The sequence below is a fragment of the Fukomys damarensis genome, unplaced genomic scaffold, assembly GCF_012274545.1.
Source record: "Fukomys damarensis isolate Sample0158 unplaced genomic scaffold, DMR_v1.0_HiC HiC_scaffold_37, whole genome shotgun sequence".
Taxonomy (NCBI): domain Eukaryota; kingdom Metazoa; phylum Chordata; class Mammalia; order Rodentia; family Bathyergidae; genus Fukomys; species Fukomys damarensis.
The window spans coordinates 225,779-246,071 of record NW_022900949.1 but is presented as its reverse complement, the minus strand read 5'-3'; the positions used below and the strand labels follow the sequence as shown (position 1 = coordinate 246,071).

General features: G+C 42.1%; 1 protein-coding gene across 2 annotated transcripts; it reads left to right on the top strand.

The window, feature by feature from the left end:
• The first annotated feature begins 14,267 nt into the window (after positions 1-14,267).
• LOC104876364 (olfactory receptor 2J3-like) lies at positions 14,268-18,289 on the top strand. Of its 2 annotated transcripts, none has more exons than XM_010644337.2 (2): positions 14,268-15,278; positions 18,082-18,289. In XM_010644337.2, exon 1 carries the CDS (start codon positions 14,288-14,290, stop codon positions 15,212-15,214), a length of 927 nt encoding a protein of 308 aa, XP_010642639.1. In that variant the 5' UTR covers positions 14,268-14,287; the 3' UTR covers positions 15,215-15,278; positions 18,082-18,289. The 2 variants fall into 2 exon arrangements, with proteins under 2 accessions (XP_010642639.1, XP_010642640.1); XM_010644338.1 differs by lacking the exon at positions 18,082-18,289 and adding an exon at positions 16,408-16,478.
• Positions 18,290-20,293: the final 2,004 nt, after the last annotated feature.

Below are 20,293 nucleotides of genomic sequence, written 5' to 3'. Positions count from 1 at the left end.
GTTTGTCAATTAACTTGGGGCTCTATGTCTGGAGTCTCTAATTTACAGGTAGATTCAGATCCGGACTTCAAACAATACAAGAGTGATACACATTCTTAGGCCAGGGCTGGAACAAAGGTCGGGGCTGTGGCTACAATGGGAGGGGTTCAGGACACTGTCTTCTAGGCCCTTTGCCATTTAGCAAGGGCTTGTAATTTAGGTCCCACATGACTTGTTGAGTTGATTTTAGTATCGGATATATAGACTTGGGTAGTGGAGATTTTTGAATTTTAAATAGTGTGTTTCCTACAGTTGTGTGCAAAAGAGGGGAAACTTCTATGACTGACTGTACTGAGGTAATTCTTTTCTCATCAGTATTTATGTTTATACGTGAACGCTTGACAATAAAATGACCACCGAGATGTGTCCTATGCCTGGTGTAAACTGTAAGACGTTGTTTCACAGAAGATGGTACGGATTGGTTGTGTTGGCATCCTGGATACAGTGAGTGGGTTCCTAAGAATAGAGGAGAAATATTTTGATAATAAGGTGCTTTGGACAAATTTCTAAGATTGTGTAAACAGTGTCAGGGTCAATGTGGAGTTGCTTGTGCCGAGTCCTAATAAATCAGTCATGCAAGCCAGGTTGATAGGACACAATCTGCAGACAGCCTGATAACAGGAATTCACACAAAAGACTGTCGGAAGGCAGCTTTTCACGGAGGCCCCCACAAATGCACACAGAAACAGCACCCACTAGCATGTCTGTCCACTTGCCCATCTGGTCATGAATTGATTGCCCCGAGTTATTGTTTCCTACGGCTAAGAACTGTTTTTGGTTTATTTTGCTTTTTTTGTAGTACTGGGGATCGAACTCAGGACCTTGCGCTTGGGAGGCAGGCAGTGATGCCACTGAGCTAAATCCCTGGCCCTGAAGAATTATTTTTATCAGAGCTTTCTTTTCCTTTTCTTTTCTGCAGTCCTGGGGATTGAAGTGGGGACCTTGTGTTTGTGAGGTAGGTGTGGTGCCACTGAGCTAAATCCGCGGCCCTTTTCAGAGCTTCTTATATAACGTTCTTACTTTGCTTTGAAACTATCCTGTTGCTTAGAACTCTTTGAATATAGTTTTCTGTGGTTTGTGTTTCTTCCACTGCAGCATTCTTTCCCCAAAAAACTCTCTTTTGGAGAATGGCCGTTCGTTCCCCTTTAGGTTGACAAATGATTGCAAATGCTTCTAGAAGAGGGTTGCTGCAGGGTATTTAGAATAATGATATTAGAACATTCTACTAAGAAAAAGTTGGGATAAGTGGGCATTTTCCCTACCGAATGTTAACATGGACAAAAGTTCGGACTCACTTTTGTTAAGAAACGGGGACTCAGCCGTTCTCTACTAGAGCTGAAATGAGTGGTAGCGTGGGGAGACCAATCTGAATTCACATCAGGCCAGATGTTAATTGTTGATTAGAAAAGTCGCCCCCTCGGGGCTTCCTCGTCCAGCACTGAGGTTGCAAACCTATTGGCTGATACACACTCCAAAATAGGATTGCACTGCCCTCCATAGGGTAACATGTTGTGTAGATGAAATTGTTTGAGCCAGCTAATGAGTGTAATCCTTTGTCTGTTGTACATTTTCATAACTGTATCATGGTCTGAGATAACCCCAACAAAATTGTTAATCCAGTTATATTTATGCTGTTCTTTTCTTTGGTTGACTATTTACTCATAGATTAATTAAGATTAATTAATTTAAACTCCATAAGGTCTTATTTTAGTACCGCTGCCTCTTCAAAGGAGGGTTAATTTCACTGCTTAGAAGTTAGTGCGATGTTAAATGAATTATGTCAACCTGTTTGGCTAGGGGGCAGCCTAGGAGCTTAGTGAAACACACTTCTGGGTGTGTCTGTGTTGGTCCTCACTTTGGGTACTGTACACAGTTTCACTGGCCCTGTTTCCCTGCCCTGGTTCCAGGTCACCATGGACTGAGCATTTTTGCCCCACCACGTGCTTATACTATGTTTCTGCCTTGAAGCCAGTTGACCACGGACTAAATCCCCTAAAACTGTGAACCAAATCAGATCGCTCCTCCTTTAAGCTATGGGGTGAGGTATGGTGTGTCAGCAACAACAATGCTCACTAATACAATGAGGGACAGTTAAACACTTTTGGCCACTAATTCAGGGCCCTGCTTAAGGAACAGAAGCTGGCGGTCTCTGGTCGGCTACCGCCCCTCTGGAACACGAGCCTTCTCAGGTAAGGCAGGGCCTTGGGCTGATGTGCATGTAAACAGGTGATGTTTGTGTATGCTACATTCTTTTTGCTTTTGAAATATTTTCTTCAATGCACATTAATGTAGGGTTAAGAACTTTTAAAGTGCATAATTAATGGTTTAAATTTATTTAGTCATTAACGGATCATTTACTCTGATATGAATGCATGTGAAAGTATACATCTCTTGGTACTTATATTGGCAATATTTCTATATAATACTTTGATCAGAGAAGCGTTTGTTATTATTTATTAAGATAATTTGCCTCAGAAAGATAGTGTTCTGGAGTTTGAATGTTTTCTTCCATGATGGCAGCTTTTAGGCCAACTATTAAATATTTGTTCTCTGAGGAAGGCCGTTTCCTGTTTCTGAAGAGCTTTCCTCCTTAGGTTAAAATTGAAAATTGCATTAGGATGAGATATTTTAGGTAAATTTAAAGTTTAACTACATTTCTGTACTGGACAGTCAGCTATCACCAGGCTCAGTTAGTTTTCTCAAGTCTATGCATAGATGGATTCATTCTCAAAACTGTCCATGCGTACTTCATCCGATTTGGAGCTTTTTAAGTAAAATTTTTTTTGTAGAAAATGTTCCAATTAGTTAACTATGCCAAATGTAAAAGGAGCTAGCTTTGCTATTTTGTATTTTTAGTGCTTTGTTCATCATTCACTTGTAGCTTTTATAGTGCCTAGAGAAATTTCAATTTCCTGTACTTTTAATTGGGAGTCAATGTTTTAGTTCAAGTTAAGTATAATCATCGAATTTTGTTAGTACCAGAGCACCTCCCTAATTTCTTATACCATTCTAAGACATGTAGTGGCTTTCAAATAATAGTGTCCCTTTCCAACATGAGACAAAAATAGCCCAAATGCTTTTCAAAGGTCAATACTAAGCCCTCTGAAGGTGCTGGAAACCAGCAGCCACCCACTAATAAAACCCAGACGCTCTCCGCTGTGCTCCATTGCAGCCTGTGAGCTCAGTACCCCAAATACCCCCTCACTGGTGTAGGCTGTTTTCCTTCCTGTCTACCTCAACAGTGCATAGTTCTAGAGCTATAACACAAACTTAAATAACAGACTTTTAAATGTTCTAGGAATTACTCACAAGAGTGAGGAACTGAGGAATCAAAATCAACAAAAAAATGTGTTCTGCTCTTTTGTCCATTTGTATCTTCTCCTACTTTTCTCTGTCTTCTATGTGGAAAAGAAGCAGTTTGCTTCTTGTTCCCGGAACAGTTGCCTCCCTCGTCCTCAGGGAAGTTATGTTCTGCAGGGGAAGCTGAGAGTGGCTGTGAACTACGCTATGATTAATTGATGGTGACCGTCATTACATTTGGAGGATCTCCCTGAGCACACAGGGAAATCTCCACGGACCTGCATCAGGAGCTTGCTGTTTAAAGCTAGAAAAGCGGTTAGGGAGCTTTTCAAAGTACCCAGCTATTTCCAGGTACTCTTGGGATCTCATTACTGAGCCGGGTCGCTACTGTGGCTGAGAGTGTGGAGTTCACTTCCCCGAGCCCCTAGGGACTCCGTCACACTTAGAAGAGTAGAACTATTCAATATGCTGTATTCCCAGGCTCGGCGCAGCTATTTAAAAGTTTCCAGTGGTTCATCTTCCTTCACATATAGAATAATCATCCTTTGATGACTGGATCTGAGGGCACCACAGTTATCAGTGGGTTAGTGCCCGATGAGTGCTCGGCTGAGCGGGGCCTGAGAGGGGTGCCTGGTCACGGAGTGGGTCTCTGGGGCGTGCTCCACCCCCCACCACGCTCTGCTTTCTGATTTGCCTCTGCTGTGCCACCCTGTCCTGGAGGCAGCAGGCCAAGTCCTGAAGCCTCCACAGACGGAGCCAAAATGCAGCTTTGCTCCTAGAGTTGTGGGTTTAAGGGATTGTGTCCCAGTGAGGAGACCTTGAGGAAGACACGTGACAGTCATTGCTGTTTCTCCTCCTCCACAGCGTTTAGCATTCTCTGTCCAGGGTCCTGTCTAGGAGCCAAGGGAAAAGAGGAACAAAGGAGGAGGAGGGGAGCAACAGTCTCCGTCACTTTGATGCGGGCAACAGTTGTGCCGGGAATTCTCTGCTTGGCTCTGTCAGCTAACCTGAAAATCAGTGAATCAGCACCGCTGATCCTTGTCAGAGAATCTTTGTGAATATTATTATACGCTTATGGCTACTCAGGAAATCCCAATACCTGGACGATTCCAAGAGGGCTGACTTATTCCCCTTGAGGCCTGGAATCCTGCCGTGGCATTCCCAGTCACCCCCACCCTCCAGATGAGAGCCTGTGCACAGTTATATAAGGGTGACTGTCCTCCAACTAAGGCAAGATCCACTGGGATGTTCAGGGGCTGGTTAAGAGTTAGCTCTGCAAAGAACTGCTTGTTTTGGGTTTTGTTTCCGGTACCGGGGATCACACTGAGGACCTTTTGCTTGTGAGGTGGGCATGGCACCACTGAGCTACATCCCAGCTCTAAGAATTGGGAACATTCCCCCTAGGAGTAAACAGAGGTACTAGCAGTGACCCCCTAACCCCTGGCTTCCAGTTCAGCACAGATTTCATGACCTGCAGTGCACACCTTTATTCAAGTGAAGTCTTGACTTTTGATTTCCAAAAAGTTCAGGCAGGAAAACCCTTATGCTTACGCTTGTCCAGCTCAGCTGAAGTGAAATATAATTTTATAGACTTTAAAATACTGCTAATTTGTCTAATGTATACTACCAGTTTCTCTTAGTTCATTGAAAACTGCTATTGTCTCTGTTTCTTTTTTGTAAGAAAATGTCTTCCATCTTCTGAGAATCTACTTTGGAGATAATGATACACTGTGTATTAACTGAAGTTATTCCTTTATTAATTTATATGAAAGTAAATTATGTGAAAAAAATTTATTTTTTCATAAAATAAAAATTCAGTTTAAAAAGTTGACTGACATGGGCCAGGGATGTAGCTCAGCAGGGCAGATCTGCCTAGCAAGCGAGAGATCCTGAGTTTGATTCCTGGTACCCCAAAAAACAAGTTGACCGGCGAAAAACACTATCAGGTAACAAAGGTGGGTTTTGAAAGGAGTCTTCATCTCTTTTTGTAGAAAATAGTACAGATGCATTTATTTAAGTATTCTTACTCAAGAGGAACCTAGTTTCAAGGTGATTTTCCATCAGAGATTAAAATTATGAGTATCATCCTAGGGCCCCAAATGATCTCATTTCACCTCAAAGGATTTCATTGCATTCTGAGTTCGCTTACTTATCGGATATCAGTCCTAGGCTTACTGGGGGGTAACGCTATCATAAATCAGGGGTATCTGTACAGTACAATTACTTTTATCTTGGAACTGTTAGAGAATGAACAATCCCATAGTCACGTGATGCTTTATCACCCCAAATACCTTAGCGTGTGTTTTTAATAAAAACAAGACAAACTGTTACATAATCACCGCGTATCCCGCCCCAGTGAGTGTGGCAGACAGACTTTAAGATGCCCCAGATTACCTGTGCTGTTGGATACTCGCGCTCTGGTGTAGTCTTCCTTCACCCTTTGAGCCCAGTGGGAACCTGTGGCCTGCTTCTAACTACTGGACCATGGAAATGGTGCTAGGACCCCAGGGTTATGTGACATAAGGTTGTCTTTTCTGGCTTTGATAAAATAAGGAGCTGTGTTGGTGGGAGCCTCGTGACAGAGAACTGGAAACAGTCTCCAGCCAAAAATAGCTAGGAACCGAAAATGACCCCTGATGCACAGCTTAGAGGAAAAGTGAGTCTCTCAGTCTGCCAGGCTACAGGAAAGCAAACGTCGTCGGGAGTGGGAAACGTACTACCTGAGCGTAGAGCTCGCTGAAGAGGGAGCTGCGGTCTTGTCAGCTCCGCGACTGCAGACCCCACAGAAAATCTTGAAGCAGAGAAATAAGTCATTCCTGAGCTCCTGATTGGCACACACTGCAAACACGTGATTTTGTCTAGTTCTGAGTAATGCTTGAAGAGACAGAAATACCTGTTACAACAAGTTGATTACTGCACGTCACCTACATGTATGGAGTTACCATAAGTACTGCAGAACACGCACAGATGCTATATTTCAACCAAAAAGAAAAGAGTGAAAAAATTTTTAAATGTAAAAAGAAATGAATCATTGTGTATTGTTTTAAAGTACTATTTGTAGATTTTTTTACAAATCAAGATAAATGTAATATAACAAAGTTTATGATGAAAAAAATTCCACCATATGCTAGAGAGACCATATCAAAAAGTTTTCCCATTTCCCCCATGGCCCTTACGCAAAAGATTTAATTCCAAATCTTGCGTTCTTTTGTTGTCACGTATCCTTTGTGATTTATTTTGCCTTGCCTTTATGTTGGTGCTTCTGAGAGTGGCAGCACGTCGCTGAGCTCATTTGGTTTTGTAAATCTTATACTTATCCTATTTGACATCATTTGGCCATCAAGAACCTCAGTGCCCATTTGCTCACCAAATTTGGATAATTTTTAGGCATTTTATCGTTTCTGTCCCTTTTTCTCCCTCCTGCTTAAATCTCCATAGCATTATATTATTTTACTTGGTGATTTTTCATATGTTCTATAAGCTTCCTACCCTGTTTCATTCTTTTTTTTTCTCTTACTCTGCTGACTGGAAAATTCAAAATAACCTTTGCTTTTTTTTCTTTTACTTATTTGAGTGCAGTGTTAAAGCTGTCTGTTGAATTCTTTTAATATAATCATTTTGTTCACCATCTTTAGCATGCCCGTTGATTATTTTTGTTGCTTCTATTTCTTCATTAGCTGGGCTGAGGATGTGGCTCAGTGATCGAGTGCCTAGCATGTGCAAGACTCTGTGTTTGATCTCCAACCCCACAAAAATTTCAGGGTTGTTTACTGAACTCGTTGAAGATGATCATTCCGCAGTGTCGGTAACAGATCTCAATTTCTTTAGAGACCTCTATTGGAGCCTTACTGATTTCATCTGCTAATCAATTCTTTCTGAACTTGGCGTTGCATTGCTTTGGTTTCGGCACGCGTGAGGGATTTTACCATGCCTAGATTGGCTTTTTGAGGCATATTAAGGAGATTTCTTTACTTGAAAGAACGCTAGCCACCAGCGTAAATACAGAAGAAACTATAACACTTAAAACTCACTAATAAAGGAAAATACATAGTGAAGGTCAGCATTCTCTAATGCAGTAGTTCACAATTTCAACTCTGGTGTACTGTTTAAAAGACAACAAAGCATTACAAGCTGAAGTTTTTTCCATTCTGGTTGCCATGAGACTTAAATAAAATATCTAAAGTTGTGCTATCCTAATTTAAGATCACAACTTAGCTTCGATCACACACAGGCTCCCCTCAGGCCAGACCTGAATTTCAGCGTTGTCAGCCCGACCTGGGGAGAGCGCCGTGTGCAGGGAGGAGGGCTTAAAATTGGTGTGAACCCATGGCCTATGACTCAGTTCTGAACGCCTGCGCAGTGAAACACAACAGGATTTTTGGACCCTGAGGCTTGGGTGCGTTTCCTAGCTGGTGTTACACACTGAGGTACGGGGGCGGGAGGGCGACACATCCTAGGTCACAAGAGCTCTGGCGCCTTCCACCTGTGTGTCTCTCCATTTGGCTGACCCCCCCTTTTACCCTTTAAAATTAAACTGAATTCTTACGTACAGCACTTTTCAGCCTTACGTGAGGCGTTCTGGCGAATTACGAAGCCCGAGGGGCTGTAGCGACCTCTCAGTGTTTGGCCATCTATAAGGGTGAGTGGCCTTGGAACCACGTGACTCGTGGCTGTGAAGAAATGCGCCCCAAACCTGTGAAACTCACCTGCCGCGGGTAGTTAGCCGCAGAACTGCGCTGCAGCGCCACCTAGTGGTGCAGGGCTGCAGGTTTTTGTTTTTTGTTTTGTTTTTTATTCATTAAGTTTTTGGTATACTTTAGGTATACAATATGACATTCATCATTGGGAACTTTTAACTTTACATGATATATCTCGGTTCCTACTTTTTCCTCATTGCCCTGCCCTCCTTTCGACCCCTTCAGCCCTCTAATTTACAAAGACTTCGTTTCGTTTTTTAATGGTATTGTTGGGTGGGGAGAAGGACATCGGAATAGGACATGAGTCACAAAGCTTCTTGCTCTTACTGATATTCAGGGTTTTTAAAGTAAATGATTTCTTAAATTATTAAAGCCTTGAGCTCATTTTGAGTTTTGGAGATTCCTTTTTCGACATTTTACCATTTGTTCCCTGAGTTTTGTGGCAGAGAAGATTGTCGGAGGTACTTGTTGCCCTTCTGGAAGCGCTCTCCAGTAAATCCTTTTGTGGAGCCAGCTCAATCTAAAGAAATCTACGGATTACACTGTTTGTCTGTTTGTACTGGGGATCGAACTCGGACCTTGCGTTTGTGAGGCAGGTGGTAGAACCTCTGAGCTAAATCCCCAGCCCCACGTTATTTTAAATTAATGGGGAACGTTTACAAAATTTAAGTTTATTTGGCACTAGAAAACAAGTTAATAATTTTGAAGAATGAAAGTCATGCAAGGAATGTCGTCCGAGCGCAGTAAATTCAGTTTAATTATTCAGTTTAAATTATTCAGTAAATTATTCAGTAAATTCAGTTTAAATTATTTCTTCTCCACAATTAAACCCCTTAGGAACATCTCGATAGACGAGTTTTGACCGAAATCGATACAGAATGCTTGAATTTTAAAAAAATGAATGCAGTAAAGATACAATGCCATTAATCCCCCAAGAGTATTGCCCCGCACTTCAATCACGCGCATCCCACCGTTCTTCCTACTTTCTGAAGCGGTGGCAAAAGCCCCATTTTGTGTCTCTATGAAGTGTGGTCAAAGCAAAGCGTGCCGAAGGCGGCTGAGCGCCGTCCAGCTGGGTCCTCGCACACCTTGTCCCCCGCGTCCGCCACCGGGCGACTTCCAGGTCCTCCCGAAGCCCGGCGACCTCGAAAGGGAACGGCTTTGAACGGATTCACGACGCTGGAGAAAGACGGCGTCCAGACCTGGTCGCAAGGGCCAAATGTGATGAAAGGAGGGGAGTAATTTAGGGGGATGAATGGCAGTATATCTTTTACTGTAATAGACGTTTCTAAACATTAAAATATTGGCCTTTTTAAAAAAAATCACACCTCATGTTTGGGAAATAATCAAAACGCTAAAAAAAAGAAATTACGTTGGAAGTCAGTTGAGCGAGTGACAATAAAAATCCTGTCTATAGGCTGTAGCTGAAGAAGCTTTGGGGAGAAATTTAAGAGGCGAGTTCGAAAAGAAAGACAGTTGGGTCGGGGATGTAGCTCAGGGGTTCCGCCGACTGCCTCGCAAGCGCGAGTTCCCCAGTTCGATCCCCGGTACCTAGAAGAAAAAAGAAAGATGGTTAAAAATGAGTGAGACTAACATAAAGGAACTAGTAAATAAATGAATAGCAAAGTATAGCTAAACCCATATTCTAAAGTAGAGGCTAAACATACCATGAAAAGGATCAGTAAAAGAAAAAAAAAATTTAAAGTGGAGCAAAGTGTTTGTTTCTGTTTTTTCCTTTTCTCGTATTTTTTCCTTTCCCTTCTCCTTTCCCCTGCTCTTCCCCTCTTCCGCCTTCTCCCTTCCGCTCCCCCTTTGGACCTTTTCTTCGTAGTTCACATTATCTTTTATACATTTTGGTCCTCATTTACACTTTCAGTTTCTCACATCAGAGAAACTACGCAACATTTCCATGTGTCCTGTTTATTTTTCTTACGGGTGTGGCCTCATTGTGTATAAATTTAGCTATAAATGTCTCTAAGTTTATCATTCTTTATGGCTGAGTAGTACTCCATTTTATAAAAAATAAAACCACCACATCCTCTTAACACAGGGGGCGGAGTGGTTGAAAGGAGGGCAGGGGAATGGGGAAAAAAATAAGGACCAAGATATGTCACGTACAGGTACGGATTCCTAATGATGAATGTCATCATATTGTATACTGAAAATGGACCAATGAACTTCATGTTTTTTTGAAAAAGCAGAGCAAAATTTAAAAATCACTGATTAAGAAGAAAAGTAGAAAGGTCAATAGCCTATTAAATTGTAGAAGAGAATATTATTCACATGCCAAAGTCTCAGAATACAGATGGCGAAATATATTATTCATTAATATATGCAATTCAATTAGGAAAACTTGATTTAAATTCTCAGAAAATGTATAATTTTCAGTATCTTAATTCTTGGGCATTCTTATACACACTGATATTTCAATAAACATTTAAAAACGTTTCCATGAAGACAAATCTCTGCACAGATTTACTTTTGAATACTACCACTGAATAATTCTAATCTAAGCATAAACTACTCCTCAGCACGCAAGAATGTAGTCTCAGACTTTTTCAGACCAGCATATTTTGATTTAAAAATCTGACATGGACAATAGAAAAGAAAAATATATAACAAACTCACTCATAAATATGACTAATCTTTAAGAAGGGATAGACCTATGAAATTCAACTAAATATGCAGAAAGGTAATACACCATGATCATTTTGAGTTCATTCCAAGAATTCATGGTTCAACATTAAAAATATCAATTTCATTCACCACATCTACATATTAAGGGAAAATGTTTATTTCATTAAATATAAAAATTGTTGAAGGCAGTTTACATGCACTTATTGCAAGAAAATAGTGAAAGGGTTAGGTAAGAACTTAGCCAAAGGAATGGATAAGGATCCATTGCATGGTGAGGTGTTTCTACAAAGCCTACGTAAATATTCCTGCTCATAATGATCGTTGGACGATCTTGTCGCCATGAAGACTTGGGAACTGTGGGTCAGCGGTACCTGCTGTGGGCTGTCCCAGCTGAGAGCAGCGCTTCTCCTCTCTGGGCCATAAGCTAAGGACCAAGAATGAAGACCAAAAATATACTTAAGGGTGAAATCTTTGCGACAGTGCTTGAGGATCAGAAAACATCAAGTATATCCACCTCTAAAGTTTCTATTCAATACTGTCTTAACAATCCTCACAACTTCAGTCAGTAAATTAAGGAATCAAATGCACCAAGGCTGAAAGTCATTAAAATTTCATGGACAATGGATTTTCTGTTTTTGAAAATTCCCCAAAGAATTTTCAGATACTTTTCTCTAAAATGAATATGATTTAACACAAAAAATAACACAAAAAATCAAATTCAATTCTCTGCACCACAGACATCTAGAAAATGCTACTAAAATACAACTTAGAAAAATTTTTGAAAACTTGTAAAAAACTTTGTACTAAAACTAACAGAAATTTTGCGAGATTGTTTCAGACAAATCCACCAAACTTTATTAAAAGCACTACTGTGATACCTAGTAGCTGGAGATTGGACATATTTAAATATAATAATTCCCCTCTTATTTTTATGGTCTGAAAATGAAAAGGGAAGAAAATCCTAGGCAAAAATAAATAGCCAGTGCAAAACTCTGGCGCTTCTAATGAGATTTTTAAAAACGTTCTCGCCACAGAACTCTGAGCGATGGTTACATGCATGAGCTTGACCTGATCGTTTCCTGTCAGGTGCGTGTATCAAAGCGTCATGTTTTACGCCATAAATATACGACACTTATTTGTCAGTTAAGCTAAAGAAGTACAAAGGGCGTGAGTCATGCGGGGCCGTGCTCTAAACTCTCGCAGGGGTGAGTTGGTATTCCGCGGAGAAGCCAGTCAGGAGGCAGGGTGGGAATCAGCGCCGCCTTGCAGAGGGAAGCGAGAGCAGCCTCCTCTGTGTGTGTCCTCCTTTTCCTGCTTCGTCCTCTGAGTAGGACACGCTGTTCTGTCTGTATCTCCATAGAGCATTTCCTTCAGTGAACCTCACACCACTCTAGGCGGGACAGCCCCTTGGAGGGCATTCACTGCCACTCTGGGATTGATCCTCCCAAGGGCCCCATGGGGAGAGAAGGTCCCACTGCTCTTCGTGTGGCCCTGAAGGCTCGGGAACCCCCCAGAGCGCTCCCTCCGCCCGCTAAAAGCGAGTCTTTCCGCCGAGCTCAGGCTCGGTTTTCCGTGGAGATGACGGGTGGCTTACTTCCGTATTTTCCTCTACGTAGTCGGATTTGGTAAGTTAGCAAAACCGGCATGAGAGAAACGCGGTGGATGTGTTCAGGCTGCAGGACAAACAGAGCCTCGACGTCCCTGGCAGGTGGGGAGAGGGGCGGAAACTTGTCACCAAGGCTGTGCACGCTCAACCCCCAGGGTGCGCATCGCCGCTCTGCGGTGCGAGCGCCACTAACACAGAAGTGCGAGAAAATAAAAGGAGGAGAGGGAGCGCTGATCGAGAACCACGGAGGCAGCCTCTGGCCTCCAACTGCTAGACAGCAGGTTAGAAGAAGCCGTCCTAGGAAGATGTGATGAAAGTGTGACCTGGCGGGGATGTTAATCAGCTCGGAGTAATCACTTCGTACTGTATATGGATAGCATTACATTGCATTCTGTAAAAACACAGAACGGTTATTAGCCAGTTAAAATTAAAACAAAACCAAGTAGGAATAAATACGATGACAGTTGTAGAATGTCCGATGACAGTAATCAGACCAAGAAGAGCTAAGCCACTCACTAATGCCAGTGTTTAATTTATTTTGTTTACTTAAAATGTTTATTATGAAGGTGTGTTTGTGACGTAGAATCGTCACATTCACCACGGGGAATCGGTTCATACACATATTGTATCTTCCTCAGTTTTGTTCCTCATCCCCCACTTTTCCTCTCCTACCCCAACTCCTTTTCTCGTGACTCAATTAAAAGACAAGCATCTTATAGCTCATAAAAGCTACCGTGGATAGTGTCTGTTTCCCCCTTCCATCAAGGACAAAATGAAATCTCTGAACTTCATGTGAGATGCCTGTGTCCCTCCCCGCTTAGTTCCCGTACCTTTTCTCCCCCCAGAAGAATGCTGGAAAAGACGGATCATATAACGGACGATGAATCATCCCAGCCGCTGCTCTCTTTAAATTCATGCAGACATGAGTTAAGGCAGCTGTGTAAGGTAAGAAAAGTATACTGCCTCAGAGAAGCTATCCACAGGATTTCCAGTCAACTGTCCTGTACAAAGGGCTTTGTATGTCGCATTTCAGGGAAATACAAAAGAAAGTTCTGTCCATTTTCCATGACTGCCCTCAAGGTTAATGATCATCGCGTTGCCAAGAACATGAAGAGGGAACAGATAGAAGCCGTATCTTGGGACACGTGTCATCTTCCCCCGCTCTCCGAGTAAAACACAACCAATCAGACAGCTGTATCTTTTCTGGGAGGGAAGATTATAATGCTTGAATCCTTACAAGTTCCTTGAAGGGTTATTGGGGGTCTCTCTTGCTGAATTTGCCTTTTGCCACCAGAGTGCGACAGGGAAAATTGCATGAAGAGGGAAAAGAGACAAAGGAGTGAACACGCAAGAGAGAATAAGCAAGGATAATCTGCGTGTCAGTGCACATGCGAATTTCTTCTTTGCTGCCCAAGAGTAACCACAAGTTGAAATGTTCACTGACTTTTATATTTACTCGTTTATTAATGTTAGCGGACGTGTCTTCAGAAGCTACATTACAAATTTCTATACACGCTATTCATTGAAGTTAATTTTTCATCCATATTAATATTTTAAAATTCTATTTCATCACACGAGAAATTCTTAACTATATGTAAGAGTAAGACTAGAGGAATTGCTTTCTCTATAACTACAAAATTAGAAACAGCCTGAAAAGTGAAAAAGGGGAGTAAATTTATTTTTTTTCCTAAAAATATGTTTCTAAAAACTGTGTTTTCTATGAAATATCATTTCATTCATCTATATTCTAATTTAGGGATGTATAAAAAAACAAAATTACCTGCTGAATGCTTCATTAACATAAGGAGTCATTCACTCATTAGTTCATTAATAACTGAATGAAACCTGGAAAGAAAACAATCAAAATTCTGCTACTGAAAAGGAACGAGTAGTACACTCGGAAGTGGTGTACGTACTGTCTTCAGTGTGCTGGTGTGCATGAGACAATACGTGGGCAACCTTTGAAGTTTATGTGGCCCTTTCTGCAGATAAAGGAAAAACATGAAAGATGGTAGGAAGAAACGCTACTTCTGAAGGCTCCTTCATCCTGCTGGGCTTCTCCAGGTGGCCTCAGCTGGAAGTCACTCTCTTCGTGCTGATCTTGATCTTCTACTTGATGACACTGGTGGGCAACCTCTTCATCATTGTCCTGTCACACCTGGACGCCCGTCTCCACACTCCCATGTACTTCTTCCTCTCAAACCTCTCCTTCCTGGATCTCTGCTACACCACCAGCTGCATCCCCCAGTTGCTGGTCAACCTCTGGGGTCCAGAGAACACCATCTCCTTTGCTGGCTGCGTGACTCAGCTCTACTTTGTCCTCTCCCTGGGAATTGCAGAGTGTGTCCTGTTGGTGGCGATGTCCTATGACCGCTACACAGCTGTGTGCAGACCCTTGCACTACACTGTGCTCATGAACCCTCGCTTGTGCCGCCTGTTGGCTGTGGCCTCTTGGGCAAGTGGCTTTACCGTGTCAGCACTTCATTCCTCCCTTACCTTCTGGGTCCCCCTTTGTGGACATCGCCAGGTGGACCACTTCTTCTGTGAGGTCCCAGCCCTCCTGAGATTGTCCTGTGTCGACACTCGTGCAAATGAGCTGACCCTCATGGTTATGAGCTCCGTCTTTGTTGCTGTACCACTGATTCTCATCCTCAGCTCCTACGGCGCCATTGCTGGTGCTGTGCTGAGGATGCCGTCAAAAGCGGGGCTTCAGAAAGTCTTTGGTACCTGTGGAGCCCACCTCGTGGTTGTCTCCCTGTTCTTCATTCCAGTCATGTGCATCTACCTGCAGCCTTCGACAGAAAGTTCTCAAGACCGAGGCAAGTTCATCGCCCTCTTTTACACCGTGGTCACACCCAGCCTGAACCCGCTCATCTACACCCTCAGAAACAAAGATGTGAAGAGGGCTGTGGAGAGACTGATGGGGTGGGACTAGGAGAGGTGCTGGAGAGATCGCAGCCCTGCAGTTTCTGTGGGAAGGGTCCGATCCACCTTGGAGGGTAAGTTTCTCTGCTCCCTTGAGATTTATTTGTCTCTACAACTCACCGAACACAAAATCGCTCACCGTAAATTTGGTTCTCAGTTTTCCTGAATTATTTTGAACTATCATGGAGGGAAAACCTTTCATTAGCACAAGTGTAGTCTTCAAAATTGTCTTTCATTTCGTCAGAGTTGGGTTTTGACGCATATGTGTCTCAGCGTGCATGGCAATTGATATCACTATGAAGAGATTATTGCAAAAGTATTTGAAGTGTTTTTACATGTCAGTGTGCTAACCTGGGGACTTGCCACCTATGTCCACAGAAAGGGAATATTGCAAAGACTTCTAAAGGTGTTTTTGGTCTTAGAACCTTAAACTTGCCTTGCTGGTGTCATAGGAAAAGCCGGGGGGCAAATAGGATGAAGAACATCACTTATGTGATAACCGGATGTAAGACAGTTCTTTAGAGAAAGCTCACTTTTTTCATGATACTAAGTTATATGAGAAATATGTCCACCGGTTCCACATAACTTGTCACATTGAACGGTATAAAAATATGCGTTCAATAGTTCATTGGCTTACCCATCAGTTCACTCTTATCAGTGTGCATTTGCAGCATTAGCTCGATCTTCTTGACTGTGGGATTCTTGGTTTGAGATGGATATAATGCGATTGGTTTGACCAGGACTCTGATGGGGTAAGTGGCACCATGAGGTAAACAATGAAGTTTCTGTAAATGACTGAATTCCTCGCTGTGAACAAGGATAATAAAGTAAAGTACCTTCAAAAGATCAAAATCACAGTAAGAAGGGTGGCAGTGAATCTTGAAAGTAAATGTACTCTGGTAATTCTGGTAGCTAACTATTAAATGAAGCAAAAACAGTTTTTAATTTATTTCATTGACTTAGTAGCACATGGAACCTACTTTGAAAGTCTTTTAGCATTTTTAGTTAACATAATAATTATACACAGGTATGCAGTACACTATTATAGTTCAATACATGTATAAATATGTACTGATCAAATGGGGTGATTACATTTTCTGTGTACTTATCGTTACTTTGTGTGAGAGAAAAAACTCCACACATTTTTCTTTGCTTAATAGTATTAGTTTCTAAAAGCTCTTTATTTTTATTTTGGTTTTACAGCTTTATTGCGGTATCATTCACAAGCAAAACTGTGTGTATTCTAAGAGCACTCTGACATTCTGTCTATGCCTACATAGAAATAATTGCCACAGTTGAGTGTCGCTTCCCAGCCTCCCCTCCGTGCGTGTGGCGTGTGTACCCCTGGGGAGGCCCTGAAGAACCACCCTCTGTGAATTTCTGATGTGCGGTGCGCAAAGCTAACCGCGGTCACCATGATCTATGTCAGGTCCCCACCGCTTGCTCGCCTCAGAGCTCGGCATCCCTGCGATGTGCTCATCTCCCCTCCGTTCTCCACGCCTGTGCAACCACGATTCTACTCCGTGCTTCTCCGAGTCTGACTCCTTTATATGGAATGAGATCACATGGTGTTTTTCTTTCCATATCTTGTTTATTCTACTCTGCATGAAGTCCTGTAGTTTGGTCCAGAGTGTTGTAAACGGCAGCATTTGCTTGTTTTTGTGTCTGAAGAGTAGGCCCCAAGACAGCATACATCCATTATACATGCATGTCTGCAGTTTCTTTATTCCTCCATCTATCGCTGGACGCTATGGTGTTTTCTTACCTCAGCCACCGTCACTAGTGCTTCGGTGCTCCTGAGGCACGGGGAGGTTGGCTCTCAGACAGTTCGATTTGCACAGTGAGTGACAATACTCTGGAAACTTTGCCCACATCAGCACTGCTGGTGTAGTTGTATATTTTGCTTGCTAGCATAATGTAAATATTTGTTACTAGCGAGGCTCCTACAATAGTAAGCTTATACATACTATTTCCCAGACACAGTCATCTATTTTCTGTAATTGTTTGAATACGTGGTTTGTGGTATGCATCACTCCCAGAGTCAGCACCTGAAACAGACTTGCTTTGCATGTCCTGCTTTAAAGAGAAGATACATTCTTCATGTAGCTACATTCTACATGGTGGGAGGCCGAGGCAGGAGGATTGCAATTTGGAGTGCAGCCTGGGCTAGGCAACTTAGCAAAAGCCTATTTCAACGTATAATAATAATAATAATAATAATAATAATAATAATAATAATAACAACAACAACAACAACAACAACAATAACAACAACAACAATTCTAACAGCAATAATAAAAGGGCTGGGAAAGTAGCACTGTTCGAAGGCTCTGAGTTCAGTCTGCAGTGCCATTGAAAAAAAAAAAGAACAGAAGAAGGAAGGTGCAGCCATGTGAAAAAGTGAGCCTGTAGAGACTGTGTTCGAATGACAAGCCCTTTAAAATAGTGTCTTTGTTTCGCTTTTTTACTCCAAATGTTAGATGTCGTTTTTGCAATCCCTTTATGAAGCAGATCTAATGAACACGAGTTATGCACAATAGATTCTAAATCCAGACATGGAATCCTCAGGGTCTCCTCCTCAGATACTCTTTGTTTGGATTCTTGATCCCTGCCCGATTTGTTTTCTCCTCCCTTCACCTTTTAAAAAAGTCTCTCCTCAGACATGAACACTAAGTCAAGGTAGCGTCCTGTGGTCTGCAGCCCACCTTCCAACCGTGGCTATGCAGACAGCAGAATTTCTACAAAATACTGACGTCACACACCACAGAAGCCTCACAAATACGAGTCGTTCCTCTCACCCCCAGGGAACCTCCGCATCTGGAAGACCTCACGCAGCATTTTGCTTCTCACCGATTAAATGGATCTTTCTTCCCCCAGGTTCACTGAAGTCAAATTCACTCACGACAAAATCTGCACATCTTAAATGTGCAGTTCAGAGAGTTTTGACGAACGTAACATTGTGTAAACACCACCGCCACGAAGACATAGAACTTCTATCCAGCCTCGAAGCCTCTGTTCCTTCACGGCACTTCTCCGCCTCTACCCATGCTCTGAAGAACCATCAATTCTCTCTCAGGAGGGTCCCCCACCGCTGCAATCCTACGGGCCTGCAGTCATGCGGAGCAGAGCCTCAGCATGATGTGGTCGAAATTGGCCATGCTGCCCTTTCGGGGCTTACAGTCTGTGGCATGAACAAGCCACAGTGTGCCGTGTATCTGATGGGATTCGAGGGTATTTACAGTTCCTGGTTCTTATGAACAACGCTACTATGAAAATTTGTAAAAAATCGTTCAGGTGCCTGGACGTGTTTACTCAGCTTGGGTAAATGCTGGGGGACATCTCATGCTTCCTGACCGACCTTGGTAAGCAACTGTCAGACGTTTTCAGCAGGGCTGCTCATTTCCTCTCCGAACAGCAGTATAGGAGCTGCCAGCTGCACTGCTCTCCCTAGCACCTGATGCTTTCGGTTGCATTTTACCCTCTGGAGTGGGTTCTGCTTAACTGGGTGACGATTTGCACTGAGAATTGTTGCTGTTGGCCGTGTTCACTACTTTCCATGTGTTCCATTGTCTTGTTCTGTACAGTTTCTGTTCAAATGTGCTACCTATTTGTATTAGGTAATTTGTCTTCTTGTTATTGATTTGTAAGCATTATTTTTTATTAAGTTTACTGGTGCATTTAGGTCTACAGTACGGTTACATTCATCATTGGGATCCTGTACCTCTACATGACAGGTCTCGGTTCTCATTTTCCCCCATACCCCTGCCTTTCCTTACCCCGCCTTTCCCTGCTCACAAAGACATTGTTTCTGTGTTTTTCCTTTTCTTATATTTTTTCTTTTCCCCTTTTCCCTTTCCCCTACCCCTCCCACTTTGTCTACTCTTTTAGACCTTTTTTCCTTATTACACAAAGTCAATTATACATTTTGAACCTTATTTACACTTTTAGTTTTTCACACCAGAGAAACTATATGGTATAAGTGAGTGTGTTATTGATTTCACTTAAGAGTATGGCCTCAGTGTGCATCCACGTAGCTATAAACCTCTCTAGTTTCTTGTTCTTTATGGCTGAGTGGTATTCCATTTTTAAAAAATCCACATCTTCTTTATCCAGTCTCTGACTGATGGGCAGTTGGGCTGTATCCAAGTTTTAGCTATTACAAACTGTGCTGCTATAAACATGGGTGTGCTTATATCACTGTGGTATGATCCTTTAAATTCTTTTGGAAGGATACCCAGCAGGGGAATAGCTGGGTCAGATGGAACCTCTAATTCTAGTTCTTTGAGGTGTCTCCATATTGATTTCCACAGTGGGTGCACCAGTCTGGACTCCCATCAACAATGATCTCCCCACAGCCCTGCCAGCATTTGCTATTGGTTGGCTTCTTTTTTTTAAAATTGAGTTTATTGGTACAATCTAGGTATACAGTACAGTTACATTCATCATTGCGATTCTGTACCTTTACATAATAGGTCTTGATTCTCATTTTTTCCCCTTGTCCCTGCCCTCCCTTCAGCCCCTCCTCCCCTCCCCATTTACAAACACTTTATTTCCATTTTTTCAGTTTCTCATATTTTTTTCCTCTCCCTTGTTACCTTTCCCCCACCTTCCCACTTTCCCTACACCTTTAGCCCTTTACTTCCTAGTTCACATTTTAATTATCTCATTAGGATCCTGTGTACTATTATAGTTTTTCACACCAAAGAAACTATTCAGTATTTCAGTTAAAGAAATCTCTGTATGAACACTAAAAATAGGGAATCCTAAAATAAAACTAAAAAGGAAAGTAAAAGAGTAAAGGCAATGATGTAACATTAAAATAATCCTTAATTCTGGGGATGAAAATGGTCCCTGAACATATTTAAATTGCTTCTTGCTCTTGTAGTCTTATCTTATTCTTTTTTTCATTATGTAGAGAATACTTTATTAGTTTCTGTAATCAAACCCATGTAGATATGACCTTACATATTCATTACAGTGTGTTACCACTGTACACATGGAAAAAAAATAAAAATAAAAATAAATTAACATTTCTAGACCAATATGGCTGTCCATTTCTGTACAATGCCAACTCAACGCAGTAAATTGG

Bases quoted from the DNA above. Each gene is read 5' to 3' on its own strand.
- LOC104876364 (XM_010644337.2), top strand. From the start codon at position 14,288: ATGGTAGGAAGAAACGCTACTTCTGAAGGCTCCTTCATCCTGCTGGGC.